The sequence below is a fragment of the Hyalella azteca genome, unplaced genomic scaffold, assembly GCF_000764305.2.
Source record: "Hyalella azteca isolate HAZT.00-mixed unplaced genomic scaffold, Hazt_2.0.2 contig11707, whole genome shotgun sequence".
NCBI lineage: Eukaryota > Metazoa > Arthropoda > Malacostraca > Amphipoda > Hyalellidae > Hyalella > Hyalella azteca.
In genome coordinates, this window is record NW_025941694.1 from 48,216 (window position 1) to 62,140 (window position 13,925).

The window sequence follows — 13,925 nt, forward strand, 5'->3', positions numbered from 1 at the left end:
AACAATTAGTTGCAAGACTTTTGACAAATTTTGATAACTGAGATTTTATTCAACAATTAACCTGACACTAACAAACAAAGAAATAAAGAGAAATATTTATTCTATTTAATACTAACCATGTAATTGAATGAAAATATTTTAAATTTTAACATCGTGGACCATTTCTTCTAGGATGTTTTGCTATAATAATCTGACACATTCACTGTCATCAGAGAGTATTTCAAAATAAATGATATTCCAACACGTGGAGAAAATCAGTGGAAAAATATGTATACAGAGAAATGATCATCGTCTAAGTATATAAGAAAGACCATTTTTTTATCCATATCGGGAAATGAACACAATATTAATTTGCGCATATATTTTCACTTCAGGAATTACAACGTTTGGTTCGATTGGTCCTCTTAAGCAGTAAAATAAATGGTTTTACTTCGACTCCCAAGCATAAGATAATAAATGATAGCAGAAAAATTTTCCGATTAATTAAAAAACTGGACCTTTTCATAACATAAAAATTAAAATTTTTGTTCTTACAGTTTCTTCCAAAGTTATCACCATCATGGAACCTTGTACTGGCAGCAGCTTTGAATGCAGCACAAAATAAATTATGGAAAACCCAAAAAAATCTTTTCTTCATGATCCGCAGGAAGTGTCTGCCTCACGATGGTGATGGTAAAATCTTACCGGCGTGTGACGAGTGTGATGCAATAAATCATGCGATTATAAAATTCATATCTCTATCTTTACATTGCGATAGCTTGCGAGTTACGATGCCAATCACAGATGCCCGTTTGAAACAACGGACTGTTCCCCATTTTGTATTCACTGATGACATTATTTTCGGCAAAAGTTACATGTGTGCATGATGCCACACATGTAACTGTGTGATGCCACACATGTAACTTTAGCTGTTTCTTTCGAACCAGCTAAAGATAAGGTAATGCCACGGCATCGACCAGAACTTAGTTCAAGATTATTCCTTGTTGACATTGGTTATCGTTAATCGTCCTGCTAATCGCATATTCTTATTAATTAATATAATACCACAGTACAGTCTTTTATCTGGTCACGGAAATGTGAGTCTTACCATACACAATACAAACTCTGGTGCTCGATCATTGATCATTTTGATGAAAATATGCCTCGCATTCAGCTACTGAGATTATAAACCGGCATGAGACATGAATTTATCCAAAAAGCCAAGCTATTCGTCGATCTTATACATTGATTTACAATTCTCTCAGGCTGTCTCGAGCAACCGTGCAATTTCCATACTTCAAAACTCCCATACTTTTGTTGATAGAAAGTTCGAATAGTCATTACGGATGAAACAAGTCAATCTCCGTTTCTCCGACATCGAAGGCCATATCCACAGCGCAGCATTTCTGTATTTTCACGAAGCTCTGAAAGAAGAAAAAAGTCAAAAGTTAAAGCCATGCAAATGATCTCATATGACATATTGAAATCATTTAAAAAAACGAGAAACAAATAGAAACATAATTTACATTTTAATAGATGCAAGTCATGGTTTCATTGCAATTAAAATGATACTTTAGGCATGACGTGATTCAACACCTCTGAAATCTTATTATAATTATCACATCCCTTAGCTTGAATAGTGATGAACAAAAATTTTCAAGGCGTCTTTTACATTGAAAACGAAGAATTTAGTTAATAGGCATTATCAAAGGGACACGTTCATCAGATATATTGATGTGAACAAAATTTTATTATTACTGCCTGCGCATTCTGGAACTTTAACTATATTGGGAGTTTCTTTGATAATCATCGCTACTTGCAAATGAAGACAGATCTTTAAAGCATGATTCCTTTCATGAAGCATTGGCGGGGTTGTGAAACAAAATGATTCCTCGAGTTAAGCGAAGATAAGAGTGAACCGGAAGCATTGTAAAAATTATTTTGTGCCTGAATTTTTATTGGTTTAACACTAATTACTAGAATCAATATTTTGATCACTAGCTATTGTACATGTATTTCTACTCCAAAAATCGAAGAAATGACGTTTACTATGTTTTCATTTCATTATGTAGGGAGATCTATCACAAATCGGAAGTAAAAAATCGCACGGAAATAGCTGTCATACTTTATCAGTGAGGCCGTTTTGAACTTTGATGAAATTAATATTTCATGACCATTGTTTATAAAGATTTCTTTAATCAAATCTGTATATATAGATCACCATTCGCATAAATATAATTGTTATTGCCCCCATTTGTAGCTAGAGAAAAGTTGCGTCTTATGCAGCCCACTTTATTCATGTGGAGGCTTTCGTTTTTGCATTAGGCCGTTTTGAACTTCTATGAAATGACCATTCTATAACAATTTTAACATATATTTATCTGAATATTTGCATTCAGAGGTCATTATTCGCTTTAAATACAATGTGTTTAAGCTCATTTTAAAGCTGCAGACTAGGAGCTTTCAAGAAAGAAAATACCAAGGATGCAAATGCAAGAATTTGTGCGTAAGGCCGTTTTGAACTTCTAGAAAATGACCATTCTGTATATATATATATATATATATATCAAGGACTACTACACACAGGACATGCATAGCCTATGTCCAGCCTCTGCTAGCAGAGGCGATCGCCTACACTATGAAAATGCTATAAAATATGTATCCGAAAAATCACATAAGTAGCTTACTATTAGCGGTAAACTGGGCAAGAATAAACTTAAAGATGCGTGATGGTACATACCTTAAATACGAATAATTAGCAGAGGGAAAGCTTGGGCAGCAGTTTCAAGCATTTCACTCAATTTTACTTATTTGGCTCCCCTTAATTAGCAATTAAACCTTCCAAAATAAGTCATCTTAAAAATAAAGCTCCTCTTATGATTTTCAAGCTACAGCATTGAGAGAAATATCATTCGATTTTTAAATACCATATCTAGCGACTCAAGAAGGCCTTTTTAGCGCATTTTCTCATTTATGGAAAAAATGCACTATTGTGCGCGCCATGTCCGTCTGTCCGTCCGTCCGTCTGTCCGTCCGTGACTTCACGTTTTCGTCGACGAGAAAATGTGCTCTCTGTCACTCACTGCAGTGAGTACTGAGTTATATTTTTTCTGATTTGTACTTGGCTTGGATTATATAATGAAAAACCCAGGAGTGAGATGGGAAAATGGGAAAATGAATAAGTCAAATAAATTAGATAAAATATAAATAAAAAATATAACTCAGTACTCACTGCAGTGAGTGACAGAGAACGCATTTTCTCGTCGACGAAAACTTGAGGTCACTGCCGGACAGACGGACGGACGGACAGACGGACGGACAGACGGACATAGAAAGCAGAATAGTGAAGTTTTTCCATAAATGAGAAAATGCGCTAAAAAGGGCTTCTCGAGTTGATAGATACTCACTTTACACATCGAATAATAAGTCTCTCGATGTTTTATCACGTAAATCGATGGAAGAGATAAATTTATAATGGACTCTCTTTTTTGCCGTTTTCTGTGCATTTCACGATTTCTTAATTTTTTTTATTTCGTTGGGGCAAAACTATTTCTTTTAGTGATTTACATATGGATACTAAGTTTCATGAAGATCGTTTATTTAGTTTAAGAGATAATTTTAGGGTAGACGTTCCCCTAAATATTACTCCTTATATTAACTACTTACTTGACTAGATAATTTGAGTATCAGTGCGCAGGTGCCCCAGCAGAGTAACGCCTTCACTTCTAGTGCAGCAGATCCAAAAGAGCGTTGATGTACGTCTGTGCCATCTGAAGAGTCTCAAACTTGGACAGCTTCTGGTCTCCAGTGAGGGCCGGCACCACTTCCCTCAGTCTGTCAAAGGCTTCGTTGAGGCCAGTCATTCTCCTTCTTTCGCGCGCGTTGGCGGCCAAACGACGTTTCTTCAATACCTCGCGGCTGGTGAGGTTGCCTCCTTGCCTCTTAAAGGTTGCAGGTGAAGACAATGAGGAGCAAAATGGGCCGGTGCTGTAAATTTTTAACTTATTGGCAACTTTGTTCGTTTCTGTTTCAGCAATAAATTGTAAGTTATATTGTTTTTGTTTAAGTAGGCGCTTATCAGCGGTGTAGATTGGGTCTATTAGTGCCGGATGGGTTTCTTCTGAAGCACCATAACTCCAAGAAGTCGCGCCTAGAGGAGGAGGAGACGTCGAGCAATCAGACAAACACGGACTAAGCGAAGATCTTGTGCTTGGGCTGTACATTGATGGTAGTCCTGGACTTTCTAGTGACTGGGCTGAATTTTGGCTGCTGTAAAACGAAGATTCTACAGCATAAGGGGGAACCGTTGCAAAAAAATATTGACTCGTTGCGGGCAGACTATCTTTAAAATTTATATTATCGAAGAGTCCAGATTTAGTATCATCATGCATGTTAGGAGATTCCGGCATTGAGTTTAAAACATGTTGGCCGAACTCTTTCGAGTGCGCATTTGAATCTTGGATGTCCTCGTAAGAACTCACTCCAAGAGACATCTTTCGATTGTCTTTAGTTTGATCAGAATCAGTCAAGCTGTGTTTCTCAGTCACGGCGATATAATTGCGGCAAAATATTGGGGTAACTTCATTGTCTAATTCAAAGTACTGATTTTGTGGGTTTCCAACTGCACTGGAAATCACCGTTCCCTTTCCAGGAGAGTCTATGTTCTGCAGGAACCTGGCCCGCTGAGAGTCACTGGAAGCCACACACACAGACACAGCCATAACTGCGGCCGCAAAGTTGCCACTGTTGCGGTCGTTCACAAATGCCCAGCTTATATCCTGACCGCCGGGCAACCGCAGCCAGCACTAGCCAACCGCAGAAGCTCGTCCCAGGATAATTGAGTCACGTGGGCATTCTTCCAGCCAATAGGAAGCAGCGAAAAGAGGAGATAACGCAGCCGCTGACCATGAGTATATTTTTTGTGGGTAGGTATTACTCCTGGGCACGAGACCAAAAAAATGATTTTTTGATGAACCGTAGGGTAGACGAGCGCAAGAAAAAAGGCCCTTAAAGAAAGGAATGTGTGACAGGCAGCCGCGAATGATGGAGTAGCGGCTAGCAGCCATCATTATCATAATTTGACAGTTGTCACGCCTCGATGAAACCTTGAATTTTAATGAAAATTCCCCATAAAAAAGAATCCATTGTTTCACGCATTTATTAAAATTACTTTTTAATTTTATTCGGTTTGACCTTCTTTTTTTTTGTATTGGTAAATTGGTTTCAGGTAAAATTTAATTGAATACGGAAATATATCGACATAATCATTCCTCTGAAGAAGATTTATTCATAGGAAAACTTTCTTTCATCATCTTTTAACTAACGAGGATCTTACTATTATCATCGTTTAAATTTACTGCAATTCTTTGCTCACCGGTACTTCTCAACGCAGAATGAGATGAGATTGACTCTCCTGGAATGTTCATTGACTTTAATGGCCTAACCGCTTACATTTTTCGGCCCACTTTAACCGAGAGCCTTCCTGCCAAGCACATTTTGTGTGCCTGATTTTTGCATCGAATTTCTCACATATTCCTGCCTTTAAATTAAAAATGTAAACTTAATTCATATCGACTTGGTATTATCGCGTGTTGTAAAACATGCCTAATTTTTGTAATCAATCAAACTTTTTTCTAATTAAACATTCGTGTTGCGTTCGAAAAGAAGTGACGCGTCTTCGTTCAATGGCTCCACGTGCCTGAACCCTCCTTGGCTGCTCCCAAGTATAGATTAAAATATTTCGCTCAGAGAACCGAATTTTCATGTTTCTACGAAGATTTTGAGAACATTGTAGTCAATTCTGCAACGATTTCATCCACTGTGTATTCAAAGAAATCGAGTAAATACTAATATATTTTCTGTATATTTTGATGTACGTTTATTGCACATTGCACGGAAAAAGTATTTCCTCCTGTCCATTTATGGTGAAATTTATTTTCTGCTGCTCAAGTTTTTCCTGTGTATTTTTCAATTTTGAGCTTAGCATCTCTGTTTGCGATCATACATGGAAATTATATTCAATATCAAAAGTTACCTATGGATAGATAATGAAAAAGAGGAACAAAAACAAACCGATCACGTTCAGAGTGCCAACTTTAAGTACAAAATGCTACAAGTTAATGCATACCAAATGGAAGACTATTTCCGCAACAATAATTTACCGGCAAAATATATTTTTAAGGATCCAAGTAGAGAACAAAAACTAATGACGCAGTTTTGAGGTGGCAGCCGCCCAGGAGGCGTCGGCGGGATCAAACGTTCCTACTGAGAAGCGGCCGTTACAGGCTGTGGCATTCCAGACGAGTAGCGGCCGTTACAGGCTGCGGCATTCCAGACGAGTAGCGGCCGTTACAGGCTGCGGTATTCCAGACGAGTAGCGGCCGTTACAGGCTGCGGCATTCCAGACGAGCAGTGGCCGTTACAGGCTGCGGCCTTCCTATTTAACCCAACGCTGACCAATGAACTAGCAATTATACCTACTGATATTTTTGCGATGCTTTCTTGATCGAAATTTGAGTGCGTGATCCAGAGTGCGGCGATCGTGCAGGAGTTCCCTGACAACATGAGATTGAGTCATCATCAGAAAACGTTCAAGTAGCTACAAAGAAATATTTCGTACGGAGCCCTTACCTCAAGTAATGGAAATTAATGAGTTAATTGAGTAAAATAGAACGACAGAAAAAAACTCTTTACATTCCTCAATAAGTAATAATTAGGTAATAATGAATAATTATTGAATAATTATAAATAATTCTTCAATAATTAGAACCTTGTCCCAGAACAGCGCTTGAACATGTAATGTTTGCAGAGCTGTGCCACTGAGCGTAATAACAGAGTTAAGACAGTGACGTATTGACAGAGTTCTGTCCTGCAATAAGCAACAGTTTATCAACACAGGACTGGGGCGGCCCATCACGGAGCGGGACAGTAATGGGACAAACGTGGAGAGCGTCCAGGACCGCCCGCTGTCTGTATTGTGTCCAGCGCGTCAACACACAAATTAATTTTTGTGTGATGGATGTTGTAAATTGGCGTGGTTTTAGCCTCCCTTTGTCTACGTTACGCCTACACAACATTTGAACACTCGCGCAAATTTATCGTTCCAAGCACAGACGAAAATTATTAAATAAGTCCTGCAAATGAATAGGGAAGGATGAAGTGAGAACGAACAGTTCCGGAAACTGCCGCAATATAACTGCACGAAATAGCTGGAAGGTTTACTTGAAGGTACCGTGTTAGAGTACCCATTATCTAGAAGTAAAGCATTTAGATGATATTGTATTAAATTGAATGAGCAAGTTTAACTGTGAAATATACAGGAGATATCGATAAATGCTCGCAATGTGTATCGGATATAGCCATGACGTTAAGACATCACGAAGCAGTAGTTAACAATACATTCATTTTAGAAAAGAATGAAGTTAACTAAATTTAGCTTAAGAAGCAAGATTTTTGGGTCATGGTCAGCTGCGCGATGGCATGGGATATGGATTCGAACGTACAGCGATACATAAAGTTGACTCTATCGGATAAAAGTGCCATTAATGTTAACCAAAAAGTTATAAATTCTCACAGCTCGATCGGTCTCGTCAGAAGTCAAAAACGATTTGATTATCAAATAAGAAATTTAGTTGGAGGTGGGCAGTAACTCCACTGACTTATCTAAATCTAGAGACGATTTGTCACGGAGAAAAAGTGCCCAGATTTTAGCTCTACGAGATGCGGCAGTATAAAGTATTTAAAATCGGTAACAGATGTCGAAAATGCCATGATTTTCCATGAGTTTTTTTAATAATTATGTAACAGTCGTCTTTTATAAACATTGCAGAGTCATTGAACTCTACGCAAAACCTGAAATCTTGCGAAATATATTGTTAATCTTTCGCCTCGCATAGTGTAAAAAATGAATGCAACACGAATCAGCAAGCCAAAATAGTATAAAATTTGATGATTCATCACTAATAATTGCAACTATCAAATATTTTTACTGAGGATTCGAATATAAAGAATAAACGTAAAAAATTAAAGGGAACATTCAATCTGAGAAATAACGTGATGAATTTTCGGTGGCACATCATATTTAGGGGACAAAGTTTGAATTCAAGACGAATTTAAATTAATTTTAACCTAAATATTCATTCCGTTACATTAATTTGCTTAGCGCCGCTCGTTTTCAGGTTGCGTCTATAAATAGATTGTCAACTCGTGAAAAGGTGATAAAATATACATCGTTGATGACCTTGTGATGAATATGCTGGAACAGGCACTAGGCTGGAGCAAAGAAACATTTGAATCGGAGTGCACAAACGGTGAGAATGTATTTTATTTCATTTTCTAACTAATTCTTGGTTTAACTGATAATTTTTTATTTAATTATACTAATTGTTAAGCGCGAGTGATAGAAATTGGTACAATAAAGTTTGCCTGACTTGTGCGAAATTATTTTCCATCTCTCTTAACAAGAATAACTATCATTAAAGTAGAATGAATAGCTAGGTAATAAAATAATGTGTTCCCTGTGATATCAATCATTAAAAAAATTATTCCGTTTCAGCTAAGTCGATGAATTGTTGATTTACTTATAGCATGAAAATTTTAAGATTATCTGCCAGGAGGCGAGTTGCAGGAACCGTCTTGAAGCTTCGACCGAAATAACGTTATGTTAGATGTGCGATAAAAAACCTAGAGGACACAGAAGTTTTTTCGTGACGAGAACCTTGGATATGCTGAAGGAAATGGTTACATTGAATCTCACCGTTGCAAGGATGTAACCAATTAAGCGTAATTTGTACACCTGGCGGAGTATCCTTTTTTTCGAGATGTTGCAAGAAGATGGAGCTTGGTGATTTGAATCGGGTTGCGCAAGAATTTCCTTCCTTGAAAGGGAAACCGCACTTTTGATTTTTTTCTTTACTTTTAAGCCGAATTGGTAATGTATCATTATTTAGCTGAAAGTTTTTCCGATATGAATGTTGAAAAGCAGTGACAGCCCAGAATTTGAATTAGATATTCCCGCACACAGAAAAAGGTCCAGTGTATATAAAATTTTGGGATTTTTTGGGTTTCCTTCAATTGAATTGATTCACGTAAACTGCCGCCTGACTTCCCTCAGTAAAGAAGTGCCTGGGGAGAATTCTTAACTGTAGGTAATATATGTTTCTTGAATACCGATGATTATCAGAGACTTAAGGAGTATATCTTTCTTATACATTCACTGTATATGATACAAGCAACGAGTATTTATGCTGCTCGTTTCAGTTGAAGTATAATATAAATGAATCAATTATAAATAGCCGGCAGACGAACTTTATCTGTTACAGAAAAACATATTTCTTCTCTACATAATTAAGTGAACATGAAATAAACAGGCCAATCCATATAATAAAACTATAAAAAAGGAATAAATCAACAAATTGTTATTTCATGAAATTAAAAGTGTATTTACAAAATATAAAATAAAATTACTCGATTCGATTGCTTCTTCTTTCCGACAGATATGAGTTATAATGAATTTGCCAAACGCCGCAGTTTAAGTTTACGCCCCGGAACCGCTTCATCCCTCTTTCAGCACACGCTCATTTTTTGAGGTTTTCACAATTGAACAACTAAGCCGCGTGCCCTGAACTGCTACAGGCGATCTGCCTAATTTAGACATTAATTTGGACCGGCGAGGTGTCGTAATCGACGCCTGTTCGGTGTCTCAGAGATCGCTATCTAAGCCGCGTCGAAGTCTCCTTTGTACGGCGGGTGTGATCAGGCGGCGCCACGACAATGGCTCTTCAATAGCGAGCCTCCGAGACTGACGTCCTGATATGCGTCGGTCGCACTCCGTGGCTACCACGACACGACTCGGGAGTTCGTGAAGATCAGTTGACACTTTGCTAATGTCATGCATAACATTGCCAAATATGTGTGAGTTCGATTGCTTCTACAAAACTGCTTATGCAATTTTTAGATTTGAGCTACGTCGGAAAAAATTACGTCAATAATTAGAGCCAATCGTACGAGAATAAAATTAGAGGAAGAATTTAAAACTAAAATACGTGGGATAACGCATAAGACATAATTTAACTGATTAGGCTTCAAGTAGACAGTGTCACTAAATTCAAAACTACGACGTGGGATCAAATTATGTACATTTCAGTTTTGAAACCACCTCAAATTCCCTTATGACAATGACGAACAAATGACCTTGAGTTTTTTCAATATCGAGCATTGTATGACCCACAATCTCTCACTTGATCACCGTTGTATCCGCCAAGAAATTCAGCCAAGCAACGATCGCTGATGTGCCACGAGACCTCAGGCTCGCCACTCAATCATCCTCGTGGCTTATCTGGCCAGACGTCAGGGTGCTGTCCAGAGCACAAGGATGTTTGTGTTGGAGTTGTGAAAAATCTAGAAGACACCTCATTATGACGCAAACGAGAAGCGTTTAACCACACGTCTAACTGTTCACAGACGCCCACACAACTGATGCTATCGAAAGGGCAGCGTAATGGCCACTTGTCTGCAACTCGCTTGTGCTGGCGTAAATCTTATTCGAACGCTGTATTTGAATCGTGTTTTGTTCATTATCTTCCAATGATATTGTAGACATTGGATTGCAATGATGCATTAATCCATTGTAGTGTAAATTTAGCAAGTCTGTACTAAGTGTATATTGTGAAGAATGCATGATTATAGGACAACTTAGGAGTCGCTATATCAAATTCGAACCCTCGATGTCTTTGCAGGAATATTTTCTTGATTTGCCTTGGGGTAGAATATAAATTCCCACTAAACTTACGTTCGCTTGAGCTAAAAATAAATAATGTTTCATAAGGTCTATCGTATACAAGCAGACCTCAAATTTAAGGGACGAGAAAATTTGTGCTTTTTTAGAGCAGGTTTGATTGAAGACCAGAGAATTTGTTTTGTTGACAATTTCCTTAATAGTTTTTCAATCGAACAATATTGTTCGTGTGCGTTGGTAAATCGAAAATCAGGTTACTGAAAGTCATTATAATGTGTTAACAACGCAACAGTTGTTATTTTCTGTGTTATTTTTCAAAGTGATGATGAATCTGATCCCCGAAATGTTCACAGTGACGATTCACAGTGATTGTGTTCACAGTGCTGAATATACTTGGCGTTTTCCTTGCAGTTGAATTCTTGGTGAACTTTCGATTCAAGTAAACTAATGATACAAGCTGCACGAATTAAGCATTAAATTGGGTAAATGCTGATAGCGGATAGAACTATACCACACTAAAAATCTCCGCAGCAATGCTTGATTTTCGGCTTAGGCAACCAGCAAATTTCCAATTAACTTCATTACCGGAATTTTTGTCAAGGCTAGGGCAGGCCATTTCAAAATAGCCTCATGAAAATCTTTAAATCTTTTCAAAGACCAATAACTTCAAGACGCAGCTTGACACCTAAAAATTCATCTATCTTAGTACATATGCATCAAATTTCCTATGAGAAATGTATTCACGCATTTTCTATCTATCACTGTAGCATATCTACCATGACAATCATTGGAGCTTATTTGTTCAATAACGTGAATCGGCGAGGCAAGGTCGCGTGTTCGGAGGACCTCTCGCTTATATGTATGCTGGAATTTTGCAAGCCCTTGTAATTTTCTGTGCATCAGTTAGACATAAAGGAGTGAAATATTTCTTCGTGACTTCTACGGTCGGGAACATGGATATGGAAAAATATTGCAAGTAAACGAAGGAAATTTGTACATTTACATACCGTTTTACATTACATAAAATCTACATTGTACATTACATACGATCCGAAATTTGTACATTTACGTAAAATTACTTTATTTCAGGAATTTTCCCGTGACCCACTGAGAGCCTGGCTCAGTGGGACTACAGTGAGTCCTGGCCTGCCGGCCTCAGTTCAGTCATGGTGAGTCTATAATGTTCGTGCAGTAACGTATTTGCATTTTACCAATAAAACATCAGTTATGGCATTGAGTTCCGGTGTGTAACCATGCGCAATAGAATTCTCTAACTTCCTGTAAACATTAGGAATCTGTTGGTATGCACAAAATCTGACTGATTAATGAGGTGATACAACAAACCATATTGGACGGCAGTTACATATTTTTAGCATGAATTGTGCCTTCACAGACAAATCAAGTACGCTAAAAATGTGACTGGATATCGTGTGTGTGACTGCCCTTGAGCGAGTTGGCAATATGGGCATTATGGCGAGTTGGCATTATGTCGGAATGAAATTAATGACGTGAATTATAATGGCAATTATATAATAATTAGTTATAATGGCGATACATTAATTATATAGGCAACCAAAATTTTTGTTTTTAAGTTTAAGTTTTGATCAATGTTGTGGGTGAACAATTTTGTTGGTACGATAAATGTAGCTCTACACGAGCTCAAAGCTCATTACTATCTTACTTACATGCTTCGAATTTGCGCACCGCATCGTGGTGTTTAATCAAATTGATTATGCTTACTTCGGTGTCAAGTGAAATTTATCCAATCGCGAAACTTATTTTAATACGATTATTTTATCGATTTACACCAGAGCGCGCGACATCAAGTGATAATGATCACGGCATACGGAAGAATGAGCGTTGATGCATCCAGTGTGCTAAGTTTAACTCGCCTCTATTTCATGTACACTTCATAACAGTCACGTGAGTCAGGCAGCACCAGCATGGAAGTGATGGAGCGGCCGTCGCAGATACGACTCCATGAGATACACCTGTCAGGACTCTGGCCAGCAGATACCTGCCATTGGTAGACATGTTAATGACCTCTTGTCACTTGCTGGCGCCGCCCGACGCTGCCGCGACTGTAAGATGCCAGGAGCTCTGATGCTTCCTTTAGATTGAAAGAAAAGTCTCTCACAACCTCCCGGAAATGATTAAAATCTAACATCATTCTGCACATTTGTTAAGAGAATAGAGCATTTTGTCGTACTTTCAAATATTTTCTCATGGCCAGCAGAATTTTGTTTGATAAATTTTAGGTACATTCGTTAGTTCTAAATTGCATCTTTAGCTGTCTAATCAACGAGCTTTCAGCTTGAAGATTCAATTTAAAGGTACAAACTACCTCTACCACCCCTTCAGGTAGCGCAGAATGTCTCAATGTTTGAGGCCGAAGTGACAGTTAATGGCATGGTCTGTCACGTTACTTTACCAACCCATGACCTTGGCGGTTTGCTGGATGTTGTCATCACGCGTACCGACATTCAGTTTCTGCCCGTTGACATCATCGAAATCGCAATATCTGACCACCGACTACTCCAGTGGACGGTGCCATGTGTTCGCCCGGCGTTGACGTACAGAGAAGTCATCGTGGCGCGATCTCGACGGCGATGTTTTGAGCAGGAGACTTCAGTCGTCTCGACTTGGTCGGCCGGGCTCATGGTCGGAGCTGTCGGTGGATGATCTAGCAAAACTCTACGACATCGAATTGACATCTTTACTCGACGACCTCATTCCTGCGTGCAGTGCCCAGTAATTTTTTTTATTTGCGAAATTAATTAACTGCTATGAAAATATTTATTAAAATAAGAGTAGGAACATTCATTAATCACAATGATCTACAGAAAATTTTTTCGGTCAGCGGACTAATGGAGCCTAACGGAAGCGATACCAATGACAGAGGTGCAATGCACGCTTCACTGAGTTTAATATAGATCACTTCGACGAATAAAATTTCAATGCCTCGTGCACATCGCCGAGACTTCGCCCCATGCAACGAACCGCGGCACCACGTGGGGCGATGAGTTCAGGGAGACGCGTTCAGGCGCGATCTGAAAGTCATCATCCACATCATACATTTCCATGCTCTAAAGTTTTTGTAGGAATATCAGACTAGATGTGATATATTGAGGTTTAAGTGATAGTTTGTAAAGTTGTCAAATTTGGCTGAATTAGATGATAATTCTGTTTAAAAATCAACAACACAATTCAA

General features: G+C 38.3%; 1 protein-coding gene across 1 annotated transcript; it reads right to left on the reverse strand.

The window, feature by feature from the left end:
- Nucleotides 1-359: 359 nt before the first annotated feature.
- LOC108680488 lies at nt 360-4,735 on the reverse strand. Its single transcript, XM_047882953.1, has 2 exons — nt 3,646-4,735; nt 360-1,403 (listed from the first exon to the last, which is right to left on the reverse strand). The coding sequence occupies exon 1, from the start codon at nt 4,698-4,700 to the stop codon at nt 3,705-3,707; it is 996 nt and encodes a 331-aa protein (XP_047738909.1). The 5' UTR covers nt 4,701-4,735; the 3' UTR covers nt 360-1,403; nt 3,646-3,704.
- Nucleotides 4,736-13,925: the final 9,190 nt, after the last annotated feature.

What these genes read in the sequence shown, in the direction of transcription:
- LOC108680488 (XM_047882953.1), bottom strand. Translation starts at nt 4,700, where the DNA reads ATGGCTGTGTCTGTGTGTGTGGCTTCCAGTGACTCTCAGCGGGCCAGG.